This window comes from Budorcas taxicolor, chromosome 8 (genome assembly GCF_023091745.1).
Source record: "Budorcas taxicolor isolate Tak-1 chromosome 8, Takin1.1, whole genome shotgun sequence".
Lineage (NCBI taxonomy): Eukaryota > Metazoa > Chordata > Mammalia > Artiodactyla > Bovidae > Budorcas > Budorcas taxicolor.
In genome coordinates this window covers 40,683,881-40,698,042 of record NC_068917.1, presented here as the reverse complement: position 1 = coordinate 40,698,042, position 14,162 = coordinate 40,683,881, and the positions used below count along the sequence as shown (strand labels likewise).

General features: G+C 42.9%; 1 protein-coding gene across 1 annotated transcript in view; it reads left to right on the top strand.

Annotated features, from left to right (window-relative positions):
* Nucleotides 1–9,673, top strand: part of LOC128052047 (cyclic AMP-dependent transcription factor ATF-6 alpha-like) — a 136,023-nt gene extending 126,350 nt beyond the window's left edge. Inside the window, 1 exon segment of the mRNA XM_052644517.1 lies at nt 9,567–9,673. Within this exon segment, the coding sequence (XP_052500477.1) occupies nt 9,567–9,673 (107 nt within the window).
* The last annotated feature ends 4,489 nt before the right edge of the window (nt 9,674–14,162 follow it).

Below are 14,162 nucleotides of genomic sequence, written 5' to 3'. Positions count from 1 at the left end.
GAAACCAATGCAGCAGACAGTGTCATATTGAGTGCTGAGTTGCTTCAGTTGTGTCTGACTCTGTGCAACCCTATGGACTGTAGCCTGCCAGGCTCCTCTGTCCATGGGATTCACCAGTCAAGAATACTAGAGTGGGTTGCCATTTCCTCCTCCAGGGTCAGGATCTTCCTGACCCAGTGATTGAACCCATGTCTCTTAAGTCTCCTGCATTGGCAGGTGAGTTCTTTACCACTGGCGCCACCTGGGAAGTTGAATATTGACCGTGTAATAATGGGACACAGCAACTGCTGTGTTTCTCCCTCAGTGAATTCCTGTGATCTTGGTTCTTTCCCATTCAGTCAGTGATAGACCTTGCTTTAGCACTCCAAGAGATGAGAACCTCAAAGAACAAAGAAGCAGTACTTGGTTTTTTGAAACTCATGAAAGCAATAAGAGTCTTGAGAGATAGAGGTGAGGGAAAGCTTTGGGGTCTGTGTGAATCAGAAGTAAGAGGCTGGTGAGACAAGCCAGCTTGATCCCCCTATCTGGACCAGAGGAAGATTTCTGGGCACGAGCAACTGGGTAGTTGAATTCTGGGTGGTGACTGAGGCCCCAGCTTCAGGCCTCTAGCATAGAATGGACCAGTATCTTGCTTCACAGGTGAAGCCCAGGAAGATATTAAGCTTCTCAGTTTTTTTGTCCCATTCACCTTGGCACATGGCATGTCTCTCATCAAAGAGAATCTAAGGTGGCCCCACCAATCCTCCACGGCCCAAAGGCAACATGCAAAAACACCCCACAGCACCCCATCTGCCCTCTACCACCTTAGAGAAGGCTTCTCACCTATCAGAGAGGACCGGTGAATGTGAGGACCACTGAATGTGGTGCTCACCTAGGGATCTATGACACCCCCAGGAATGCCAGAGCAGAGAGACGCGGGTGACCAGGACTGGGGCATGCACACCTTCATCCCAGGGAAGGACCTGGTGGAGAGGTGATGGTGGTTGAGAGTGGGATGCCTCCTCCTGACCAAAGCAGCTCTGCACAACTCAGTGGGACATGAACACAAATATCTGTATATAGAAAGAAAATCCTGCTTTGCCTGAGCTTATCCTAAAATGAAGTTTCTCTTACCACGAAGAAGTGGGATTTGAGATAGAACTATAAAACTAAAGAACAGTATATTTATTTGTTCATCTCAATTTGCGGCCTAAAACAATTCATACCTGCTGTACAAAGTATTACATACTCTTGAGTGTTGTGTCTCCTCACTTATTGACAGAATAAAAGAGCCCCACCTATTGGTACAACTGCTGACAAAATGCTCTTAAACCTGACCAGCTCTTCTCCTTGGAGGTGAGCTGAGTTTGCAGGGGGTTGGGGGAGGGGGGCATTGGGGAGTGGGGAGGAGACCTGAGCCTCCACTAGAGGCCACCAGACACCACAGAGCAGCACACTGCTGTCTGATTCAACATTAGCCACTTCAGTGGAGTTCTTGCAAGCCACTTAGTGGAAGACTGTGTCATACCAAGTCTTAGCCTAAACTGGCACCCTACCCTCTATTTGCACTGAAACTTTTGGTGCTGGATTAAGAGGGACTTTCCTTTTAGAGAGCTTCGGTAAAAGATTCTCCTTGAGAGGAAGGAATGTTTCATTACTGAAATCTGTTTTTTTGCAAATGGTTCTTTTCTTACAGAGAAGCTGATAACATAAAAACTACTAGGCACAGTTTCTGGTGTTCTCAGAGATATTAGAGATGACTGAGTTGTCAGTATAATCTCAGGGGCAGAGCCTTTTTCACTGGACTTTTGATTGATTGTGTTGGATGCTTGTCAGTTACCACAAGAAGTTCCTGGATTAGGGAACAGCAGGAAGATGCTTTACCTTTGCCTGTTTCTGGGGCACGTAAGCACTTCAAAAGCCATCTCTTTAGCACTTGGGTACCTAATCAACTGCATATCTCAATTTTGATTTTTTGATACAGTCTCTTGAGTCTTAGGTGTTAAATACAATGAACATGATGAGTAGCTTGGAAATGCTCTCCTGTCCTGTCGAAGTGAGCGGTTAGCATCCTTTCTGTGGCCCAAGGCCCATGCGCATGCGTGTCAACTCATTTCAATCATGTCCGACTCTTTGTGACCCCAGGGTCTGTAGCCTGCCAGGCTCCTCTGTCCATGTGATTCTCCAGGCAAGAATACTGAAATGGGTTGCCACACTCTCCTCAGGGAAGCTTCCCGACCCAGGGATCGAACCTGCATCTCCTGTAGCTCCTGCATTGCAGGTGGATTCTTTATCATTGAGCCACCAGGGAAGCCAAGGCCTGACACCCTCCTTAATAGTTATCTCATCTTAAGCCCAGATTAAAAACCTTCAATGGATCCCCACTGAGTCCAAACTCCTTAGCCTGGGATCTGAGGGCTTCATTAGCTAAAGTTTGTCTTGATGTCAGCTGTCACCTGGCATATCCTCTTAGCCTGATACTCAAGCTATGGAAAAATGAGTGTTGTTCATGGAACACACCAGGTTTATTCCACACCTTTGTGCTTTTGTGTATACTGGTACCCAAAATATCCTTCCCCTTTGTCCATCTAGTAAAAACCCACTTGTATTTCAATACTTACCCCCTCCCTAAATTCTTCCCTGAACTTCTAAGAGATCCCAATTCTATATCCCTTATAATACTTCTGGTGCCCCATGTTTATAGCCTAATGTGTGCCTAATGCCTGGTGTCTAACCCTCAAGAAGTGTTTACTGAGTAAATGCAGTGGGCTTTGACTTCTGCAAAAATTTTGTAGTATTGCTAGTTTGACAATGATGACAGGTAGCTCTTTTCCAGGAAGCTGGATGTGGCTGTATTGAGGAGAAAGATTTCAGCTCATGATTGGGAAGACTTTGACTTCAGGTCAAAGGAACCACTGAATTATCACCATCAAAAAACTGGGAAAAGAATTTTAATGCAATTCATCATGTATGGTCTCATTTAAAGAGATTTTATTGCCATTAGCAGGTCAGCCAACCAAGACCACACCCTCATTTGAGAAGCTCCCAAGAAGTTCTTGAAATTAACTTCTGGAGAACTCTGGCTTGAAGGGTAGGTTCCAAGCAAACTGTAACACTGGGGACATTTGCCTTTATCTGGCAACTTTTCCTCCTCCCTCATTCCCACCCTGATCTTTCAGTTTGCTACTAAGAGATTCAAGGTGCCCCTTTGACTTCCTTTTGAAGATCATGATTGAATACTTTAGATTATTAATTTGCCTTACCATGTATTATAATTACATGTTTATATGGTTATAACACCTATGAGATCTTTGGGCTTCTGGAGGTCAGGAAAGTATATCATGTTTACTTTTTCAGGTAAACATGAAAATATATCATGCTTATCCTTGGGCTCTATATAGTGTTACCATGAAAGTGAAAGTGTTAGTCTCTCAGTCGTGTCTGACTGTTTGTGATCCCATGGACTGTACAGCCCACCAGACTCCTCTGTTCATGGAATTCTCCAGGCAAGAATACTGGAGTAGGTAGCCATTCTCTTCTCCAGGGGATCTTCCTGACCCAGGGATTGAACCCAGTCTCCTGCATTGCAGATGGATTCTTTACCGTCTGAGCTACCAATAAATGTTAGTTGAGAGACATCCCTGGCAGTCCAGTGGTTAAAACTTCACCTTCTAATGTACGGGGTACAGGTTCAATCCCTGGTTGGGGAGCTAAGATCCCACATGACTGAAAACCAAACCATAAAACAGAAACAATATTGTAGCAAATTCAATAAAGACTTTAAAAATGGTTCACATAAAAAAATTCTAAAAAAGTGTTAGTTGGATAAATGTATAAATAAAAAGTATAGAGATTTCCTACCTCGTACTATGTTTTAAGAAATTTCCTTGAATTTTCCTGGAAAAGACTATTCTATTTTTCTAATTTTTAGATTAAGCAAAAGCACACAAAACTTAGCACACTTCTCACAATTGCCCTAATTCACTAGTGGAACTGGAAGATTTTATATCCTCCATCTGTGGAGTGCTTTATAGTTTAAAAGGCATAATCACCACCTTTTCTCCTATTCGACCTTTCTAATGACCCTGTGAAAGAAGTGTTACTCTCAGCAGTTTACCAATGAAAAAAACTGGTGCTCAGAGAGGTTAGCAACACCCCTGAAGTTGCACAGCTAGCAATTTCCTGAGCCAGGACTAGAACTTCTTTTGAAGATAACTCACTGTCCATAGGGTTGCACAGAGTCGGACACAACTGAAGCAACTCAGCATGCATGCCTGCATTGGAGAAGGAAATGGCAACCCACTCCAGTATTCTTGCCTGGAGAATCCCAGGGACAGAGGAGCCTGGTGGGCTGCCGTCTATGGGGTTGCACAGAGTCGGACACGACTGAAGCGACTTGGCAGCAGCAGCAGCAGCAACTTTCCTTTCTTTATAATACACAGCCTTCCCAGCTTAGTCACTGCTGGGCCTAGTGGGGTCTCTGATGGTAAGGCAATGCCAATTTTGGATGCAAATTTAATTGAAATGTCTTTAAACATGAGGCTGGTATTAGTGTTTTCCATTGTCCTAAGAGTTATGTAGTAAATTATCCTAAAAGCTATGCCTATATTTCAGGTACTTTGTTAATAGTACACATACTACAAAACAGAATCATGAAAATACTCTTGGCTCTCTGCTGATACAGTGTATGCAAAATATGCTATATGCTCTCAACTTTTCACTTAAACCTAACATAAGAACATTGGGAAAATTCAGTAAAGTGAAGATACCTACAGTCTCTTCAATTTTGTGTATTTGCTCTATCTGTAGTATTAGGCAAATATGAAACTTTGTCATATCTATGCAATGTTTAACAATGAAATACTTGGGAAAATAGCAAACCAAATGCATGTTGTGCAGTAAATTAGGAAATTTGACTTTTTATAACCTTGGGCATTGTCAGATTCTCTACAATGCTTCTAAATCCTTTTGCTTTATGGTTTTCATATATCTGCTAGAGATAAGTGTATGTAAAATTGGATATTTTCCAGGCAATATGTCTTTCATTTGTAGCTCTTGAAGAGTTCAGCTATATGCAGTAATGTATTTGTGTTTTAGAATGCTGACTATGGGATAAAGTACTACACTTAAATATACAATACTTCTACCAACATTCCTTAAACTATTTGGATAAACATGGCTGTGACTTCTATATAATTTATTGCACTCTGAAAATCATAGTTATAACTCCCACTTTGTATTTTAGAAATTTGAAAACGTATCTTATCTCTGCTACTAGAATATGGTTTCCTTGAGGGCAACATCTGTAACATTTACAACTGTGTTTAGCTACCAGTAGCAGAAAAGTTTGCTAAAAGGCTGAAACAAATAGGGGTTGAATTATTTCATAGAACAATACACCCAGAGGAAAGCAGCGGCTAGGGTTCACTAATTATATTAGAGCAAATTTTGTTGCAGTTTTCTTGGTCTTTTCCTCATGTTGTTATCTCATGGTTGCAAGAGGCCTACTGTCCCTCCAGTCATCAAGTCACCACTAAGGGCAGAAAGAAGGGGAAGTAGGCAGGAGCTATTTCCGTCCTTTTTATCTCTCAGAAACCTGCTAGTAGACTTTTGACTTACTGTCTCCTTGGCCAGAGCCATACCCTGACCACTCTCCATTGCAACAAAGGCTGGTAAAGTGCATATTTAACTTTTGAAGGTTTACTGGGGGAAAGTGGCAAGGCAGAAGGTGGTTGGGAGGGACTGTTGGTTCAGCCAACCAGCAGTCATCTCCCTGAATCTCCTGTAGCTCTAAAACTGTGCTTAAACGGCATAGGTACTTTAAATGGATAAAATCACTTCATTATAATCCAATTTAGGGATTATTATGTTGGCTTTGTTGCTGTAGGTTTTCAGGGGAAAAGAACTAATGTGAGTGCCTGTGATGTGCTAGTAGGCAGTCCACATGCTTTGAATCATTTCATCCTCAGAACAATCCCCATTTTACAGCTAAGAAAACTGGAGCTCAAGTGGATTAAGAAGCTTGAGGTTGTAGTTAGTGAGGTGAAGAGACACTTTTCAAACACATCCATCTGATGCCAAAGCCCAAGCTATCTCTAGTCTACCACCTGACACTTAAATGATTCAAATCACATGTTATGAAGATCATCCTAGTATGCTGGCACAGCCTTCATATTCTTTATAATTGTGAAATGGAAAGTCTGACTCAATACTGTCAGTGACTTTCTGTGATAAAGTCATAGGCTGTAACATCATTAGACATTCTAAACTACATTTGTTTTTGAAAAAGTATGTCTGTTTAAGCAGAGGTTAAATGAACTTCCTAGTTTGGGTTGAGTGAGATGTAAGGCTTATGCCAGTCTCTGCTACATTTAAGGGTAGGGGCAGCACATCACCTTGGATCTGATTTTGTGCAGGGAAGGGTCATTTCCATGGTGCTTCTTAGTTATGCAAACTGAAGGTGAGTACATACTCCTTGCTCAAGAAGGGCAGAAGGACCTTTTGTGGCTTCCTTTGGAGAGTCAGCCTGAATCCAAAGCCTTCAGGCCAGAGGGCGCTGAGACTTCAACCCCTGCTTCTGAGATTGGTATTAAGGAAACTGATTGGTTGGTCCACTGGCAGAAGACACCAGTGGATTAAAGACAGTTCCTCCAAAGGAAGTTTGAGATGGTGAGCAGAGCCAATGCAGCATGTGGCAAAGATTCAGGAGTCCTCTGGAAGGGTGACCTAAACAGGGGAACAGGACTGAATAAATGAATAGAGACTGGGAGCACCAGGCCTCCCCACAGCACACAAAGCACTGAGACAGCTGGTAGAACTGGTCCTCCTCTGCGACATCTTGCAGCTGTAGGAGGCTATAGCAGTAGTGGACTGCCAAACTCTACAGTTCTCTGCTTGACTGGGGTCTGGTCAAGACAATGTCCCTGTGCACTGGGTAAGCCCACGAGCTTTGGAGTGGGCTGTGAGAATCCAAGCAGGAAATCCCCAGTTTGCACCTCCACAGGGTTAATATAGGGTCTGAAGTCATGCTCTGGGGAAGAAGCAACTGTATTTTATAGGGAGTTTATCATTTATGGGGGCTTCCCAGGTGGCTCAGAGGTAAAGAATCTGCCTTCAGTGTAGGAGATGCAGGTTAGATCCCTGGATCAGGAAGATCCCCTGGAGGAGGAAATGGCAACCCACTCTAGTGTTCTTGCCTGAAAAATCCCATGGACAGAGGAGCCTGGTGGGCTACAGTTCATGGGGTCACAAAAGAGTCAGACATAACTGAGTAACCTATAACCTATAACCAAGTGTAGGTTATACCTTGAAAGTCAATAACAAAAATACTGCTCTGCTGATGAATTGATATTAATATATTTCCAGGCCTACCGGTGGAGGCAGATAAAAGCACAGCTAGATAATTTGGTATTAAATTGTTGGGTCTGAAACCTAGAGGTAGAGAAAAATGTTAATAAAGGCATCTCTTTCATGGGAAGCGAGTCCTGATGCACAAAGACAAGACAGAAATGGAGATTACAGAAGAACACTCCAGGGGGTCAGTGTGTGTGCACACACAGAAAGCATAGAGTGACTACATTGATAGGAAACAAGGGGTGGAACAGATGGGAGCAGAGATTAGTGGGGTTAACTATGTAATTTATTATTTGTATTTGAATAAGTAATATGTTCACATGTTCAAAATTTGAATCATTTGAAATCGTGTAACAAAAGTGAATTCATTCCTGTCCTACCCACTCAGTTCCTTACCTTAGAGGCAACCAAGATTTGAGGTCCTTACACACCTCTGGAGAGATACTTTATGCATATGTAAGTAAGTGTGTGTGTGTGTGTGTGTGTGTGTAGCTGCAACGTTTACATGGTTGGTTTTATAGCACATATATCATTTTCCATCTTGCTTAAAAAACTTGGCAATATGATTTGGAGATCATTTCATATTAGTATAGAGGGAGCTTTGCCATTTGTTTTTCTTTCTTTAGAGCTTTGAACAACCCATTGCTGGATGTGCCATACTTTAGCCAGTCCTCTCTTTATGGGCATTTTTGAGTGTTGCTAATGTTTTGCAATCATTAGGCTTGTATGTACTTCCTGTGTGTGTGTGTATGTGAGAGAGAGAGAGAGAGAGAGAGAGAGAGAGAGAGAGAGTCTTGCTAGCATGAAGATTTGTTTATAAGGATCCCGACTCTGCTCTGCAGCTACTAAACAGATCATGAAGGCTCCAGTTAGATTTGCTCATGTGTATGCAGTTGTTCAGTTATATTCGACTCCTTGTGACTCCATGAACTATAGCCCACCAGGCTCTTCTGTCCATGGAATTCTCCAGGCAAGAACACTGGAGTGGGTTGCCATTTCCCTCTCCAGGGGATCTTCAGATTCAGGGATCTAACCCATGTCTCATGCGTCTCCTGCATTGGTAGGCAGATTCTTTACCACTGCACCATCTAGGAAGCAGTTATTAGATTTAGTTGAGCCTAAAAATCTCCACTATAATGGTTAACAGGAAGGTTTGGAGAGCCATGCTTGTTTTCCATTTTGCCTCTCTGAGACTTCCTAATTTTCCCTTACAGTTTGGGGATGGATGACATTATTATTTTCAGACTGTAGTAAGAAAGCAGCCTAAGTAGATACCTCTAGATCTTCTAAGATTGGTTACGCAGGTAAAGGAGATGTTTGATTTTAAATGCTCCTACTCAAAAGACATCCCTTTCATAACAGGTGTAAGAAAGAGGCAAAGTAGAGATTTTGGTAGCAAGGAGCATTGGGCTGGGAGAGCAGATAATCAGGCCAAGGAGAAGCTGAAATTAAGACTTGTTATGGTGGATCTACTTGTAGATATTTGAGAGTCGGTTGTAATTGAATTTTTATTGTTCAGTCAGAATGCAGTATATCCACTGCCCTTTAAAATTTTTAATTGAGGAGACATATTAAAGTTTTAAATTACTAGATCTATTTTGCCTTGATTGGCCACTATATAAAAGCAGGCAGAGTCCATCTATAGCAGCTCCTAATAGTTCCCTACCATCAATCAAAGTATGTTTCTCCATTTTATTTCTTGCCTCTACTATTAACTTGTCACTACCAACCTGCTTTTATTCTTTCACATGCTGTGTGATGGTTAGTTAGCTAGCCAGATAGATTATAAGGGATACATTAACACTTAGTATTTTTGACGGAGCACTGAGCCAAACAAAAGCTATTTCTTACGCAAGACAATGAAGCCTGCTGCTCTCCATGAGTCCGACTTTGTGGTTCTCACTTTCTCTGAGTGGGTAGATAATAGCCATGTAATCATTTTAGTGCAGACGCATTTAATTAGCATCTTTCTTAACAGGTTTCTATTATCATCTGATGGTCAGTTCTCTGAGTAGCCAGGATCATTATTTCAGGCTTTCCTCTCCGCTGCCCTGGGATCTATTTTTGGCAGAATGAATGAGAAACTCCTGAAGCAAACTAAGTCCATCAGGTTTTTGTTCCTAAGAAATGGACCTCTGGGTTTCTGAGCAGGCAACTCCAGAGGTTTTCTCCAGGTTCTTTCTCAGTGTTTTAGTGGCCCCAAGTACCTGACGTTTATTTTCGGCTATTTAGAGGCCGGATCACACCGCCAGGCTGCTCGGCAGATACCCTGACTCGTGCACTGCGGATCTGGGGCCTGGCCGCTCGCTCTGCCTCATCAGGTGAGACTGCTGGCCTGTGATTGGCTCCCAGGTGATCCTCATTGCTGCTCAAGACCCACACCCGTGCGCAGGAGACACCGGCTTGGTCTGAGTGGCTCTGATTGGTCTGCCTCCCCAGAGAAGCCACACCCTCCCCCCCCCGCCCCCCCCCCCCCCCCCCCCCCGCTCCCCGCTCCCCGCGGTCTTGGGAAGGGTTGAGAAAGTCTTTGATTCCGCTCCCTGCGACCCAGTGACTGTTCCAGAGGGATTCTAACACCTTCGGTCACCTGGACCCATATCTTTGGTAATGTTTGGTGTCTGGCTGCAGGGCTCAGTTATATCGTCTGGCTTTCATATTTCCCTGTGAATTCAAATTCCCGGGGCTGGCTCATTCGAGTCTAGGAGGAAAAAACAAAAAACAAAAAACTGGAAGGAGCTGAGGGAAAGGTTGGTTGTCTGTTTTTTGATCACCTCGGTTGCTCGGGAAAGCCGTCCAGACCCAGAGCCCTGGTGCTGTAAGCTTGCTGCTGACTGTCACTGGCGGGTGGTAGTTGTGGAATGAAAACTGACCCCCCAACACAAGCACCCAGAGGCTGGCCTGCGCCACACTGGCTAGCAAGGTGGGGCAGGTAGGGGATGAGAGTGGGCAGTGCAACTGGGGGCCTTTCCTCCTTGTTTGTTCTTCTGGGCGGAGACTGGGTTACGTCCACCTCTTTCCCCACAGAAGAGGAACGGCAAGACTTAGAATATGCAGCTGCTTGGCTATCACTCCACATTGCTGCCTGATCTTAGTTCCCCTACCAGGGCTTGAACGCAGGGCCTCAGCAGTGAAAATGCTGAGGCCTGACTATTGGACCAGCCAGGGAATTCCCCCCTGTTACCTTCTACTGCTGCTGCTGAGTCGCTTCAGTCGTGTCCGACTCTGTGCGACCCCAGAGATGGCAGCCCACCAGGCTCCCCCGTCCATGAGATTTTCCAGGCAAGAACACTGGAGTGGGTTGTCATTTCCTTCTCCAATGCGTGAAAGTGAAAAGTGAAAGTGAAGTTGCTCAGCCGTGTCCTACTCTTAGTTGACCCCATGGACTGCAGCCTACCAGGCTCCTCCGTCCATGGGATTTTCCAGGCAAGAGTACTGGAGTGGGGTGCCATTGCCTTCTCCCTACCTTCTACTAGTAATACTATTAAGGGTTGCTACAGGAACCAATGATATATTCTGTGGGAATGACAGTGGGGCCTCTTGCCAGGATTTTTTGAAACTCCAGGTGCCCCAACGACCCATCTTCATGTCGTTCATTCCCCTAGAGGTAACATGCTGTCTCACATTATTGCTCTACCATGTGCTGGTACTTTACATACCAGCACTAGGACTTGACTTCTAAGCTTAAGCTTGAAGAACCTGCCTTTATCAGCCATTATATCACAGGTGCTATTTTAGGTTATGCAAATCTTTCAGTCCTCACCATAACCTTGTATTGTAGGGCTCTTATCTATGCCGTGGCACCATTTTCCAACACCTGTTTTATTTTTTAAACTTTTTATTTTGTAGTGGAGTATAGCTGATTAACAAGCAGTGTTCTGATAGTTTCAGGAGAACAGTGAAGGGACTCAGCCACGTGCATACATGTATCCATTCTCCCCCAAAGTTCCCTCCCATCTGGCTGACACATAACATTGAGCAGATTCCCATGTGCCTATACAGTAAGTCTCTCCAATAGCCTTTTTAGATCAAAGATGTTTGATAAATTAACACAAACAGCAGAGCAGCAGGTGCTACCAGTTGTTGTACTTATTATGTATCAGGCACTGTTCAAAGCCCTTTGTATATGTTAATTGATTTAATCTCCACAACAACCTTATGAGCTGTGAGGAAGGTGTCATTATCTTCATTTCACACATAAGAAAAATGGAGCAGAGGTTAAATAAGTTTACCAGTCTCACCCACTGATAAAGCTTTCTAGCACTGCTACAAGCTAGATAACATTATTACTGTTTTAAATGTTAATAATAAGAAAATCAATGATATTTAGAAAGTTCACTGAATTTGAGCAGACTGACCCAAGAGGAAGGTAGAATTAATTCCTCTTTCAGAGACAGAATTATTCTTTTGTTTAGGGAAATGACTTAAGGAGCCTATTTTTTTGGTTGAAAGTAAGGTATCTCGGCATGCCTAGAATTGAAATGAAAATATAGATGAGGAAACTGCTCTGCAGAGTAAAATACAGGAAGTTTGGGGTTGTGCTTTGGCACCTTGAGATGGTAGAAGGACCTGCAGGAGAAGAAAGTAGGAATGGGTGAGAGAGACAGTTGAGCTCAGTAATATGGTGGGAAGTTAGGATCCTTGAAGGAAAGTAGTCATTGACAAATTCCCTGTGGAGGGAATGGCCAACAAATCTCTTGGAACCAGGATAGTTGAAGTTCTTTCTACAGGTGTTACAACTGTTCTCTGTTGGACTCAAACCTTCAATATAAGATTGCTACTCACTCAGTGTAGTGCTCCTGCTTTGGAGAAGTAAAGAGAGAGGACATGGGCCAGGCTTTCTAGACAAGTGACCAGCAGTGATAGGATTTAGACTTCTGGGCCATAGCTGGGAGTGAGTCTGAGTCAGGTGGCAACAGAGAAACAAGCTGAAGTTAGGCTCTCTTGGAAACAGGTGGAAGGGCTCCACCCCTGCCTTGCCCACAAAGGATGTGTATTCTTTCAGGTTAAGACCTGAAGTAACTGAAAGGGTTGTCTCGAACTAAACAACAAGGAAATTTATTATCTCCCACATTAGGCGGTCCAGAGGTAGGGTGACTTCCAGTTGGTTGATTCAGTAACTCAACTATGTTGTTAAAGATATAATGCTTCTCACTGTCCTCTGCTATCTTCAGGCTGGGTATCATCCCTAGGGTGGTAGTGGGATAGCTGCAGAGGCTTCCTGCCAGCCTTGAAGCCTGGATTCCTATGGAATTAAGTTCTGCTGGACATAAACTCTTTAGTGTCAGACCTACTACTTGTCATCACCAAAGGGCTGCCAATTGGTACCTGATGGCTTTTCTTTGTAGAACTCATTTGTTCCTTAGCCTGTGTTCTCCAGTGGAATAAGGAGAAATGGGAGGTAGGGAGAGCTAAAACAGTCTTTTCTAGAAGAAAACAGTCACCACCACCACCACCAAAGCCCCAGGATTTGTGGAAAAAATGGTAAATTCCATGTTTGGGATAATAAATGTATAAGGTGAGTCTGAAACATTTTGTATTGAAAAACAAGGAAACCCTCAAATACTTTGGGGGTTGTGTTAAAAAGATTCAGGAGCCAACTTGAAGGACTCTTACTGGCCGAAGATGGAAAACTTTGAGAATCAAAAAGAATATAACTGTGAATGGATTGAGACACATTTATATATATTATATATAATATATATATTATAAATTGTATAATTTATAATATACAAAAAATAATCAGTCACCTATGAGGAATGCTAGAGAACCAGTCCATTTTTCTGAAACTAGGTGAAAAAGAAAGTGTCCAACTCTCTGTGACTGCGTAGACTGTAGCCCGCCAGACTTCTCTGTCTGTGGAATTCTCCAGGCAAGAATACTGGAGTGGGTAGCTATTCAGGTAAATAAGAGCAAAGAACTCACTCTTTAATTTGTTTTTCCTGCATAAACTGTCCCATGGAGCAACCAACTATTTGAAAGTTCTCTTTATAGAAAAATTCCAGTTGGTGAGGAGAATGATTGATTTAAAATATCAAGATCCCAATCCTTAATGTGATAATTGGTCTAAGCAATTAACATCAGTGCCCACAAAGATCGTTAGTTGACAAGCTGATAGGAAACTTTGTAATGGATGAGTCAGGCTGGCAACTCCTGAACTCGTTGATCAATATTAACATCAGGTGTTATGTACCTCCTGATGGGATGCAATAGGAAGTACACAACCATCTATGAAGTCTTCTTGCCCCCCCCCCAAAAAAAGGAATGTAAATATAATCAAGCCTTCCAGCTTGCAGGAAATATTGGGGCATAGGAACAGAATATAGTATATGAACTTTTAAAAATTCTTCTTTAAATAGCCCAACTTCTAAAAATATGAGACAATGCAACACTAACTGAATAGTTTATGATATAAAGGTATTGTTAACTTTCTCAAATGTGATATGGTATTAGGGTTATATTTTTTGAAGAGCCCTAATTTTAAATAGCTGCATAATGAAATATTCACACTTGAAGTAACTTCTGGAATTTGTTTCAAACTAATACAATGTATGTGTGGGGGAAGTGAATGAGGGTGTAGGTTGACATGCTTGGCCATATATTGATAATTGCTGAAGCTGAGTGATGAGTACATGTTCATTCTAGGTTTCTATCTGGCACATGTTTGATCTTTTTCATGATAAAATGTTGAATCAGCTGTGGTCAACCATTTTCGAATCTCTGCAATTCTGGCTTCAGTACTTTGGCTGTAGGCAGGGGACTTGATGCAAAGACTTCTGGCAGAGACCAGTAATGACTTTATAGAGGCTGTCTTGTGAGCGAGGCTTGCATCC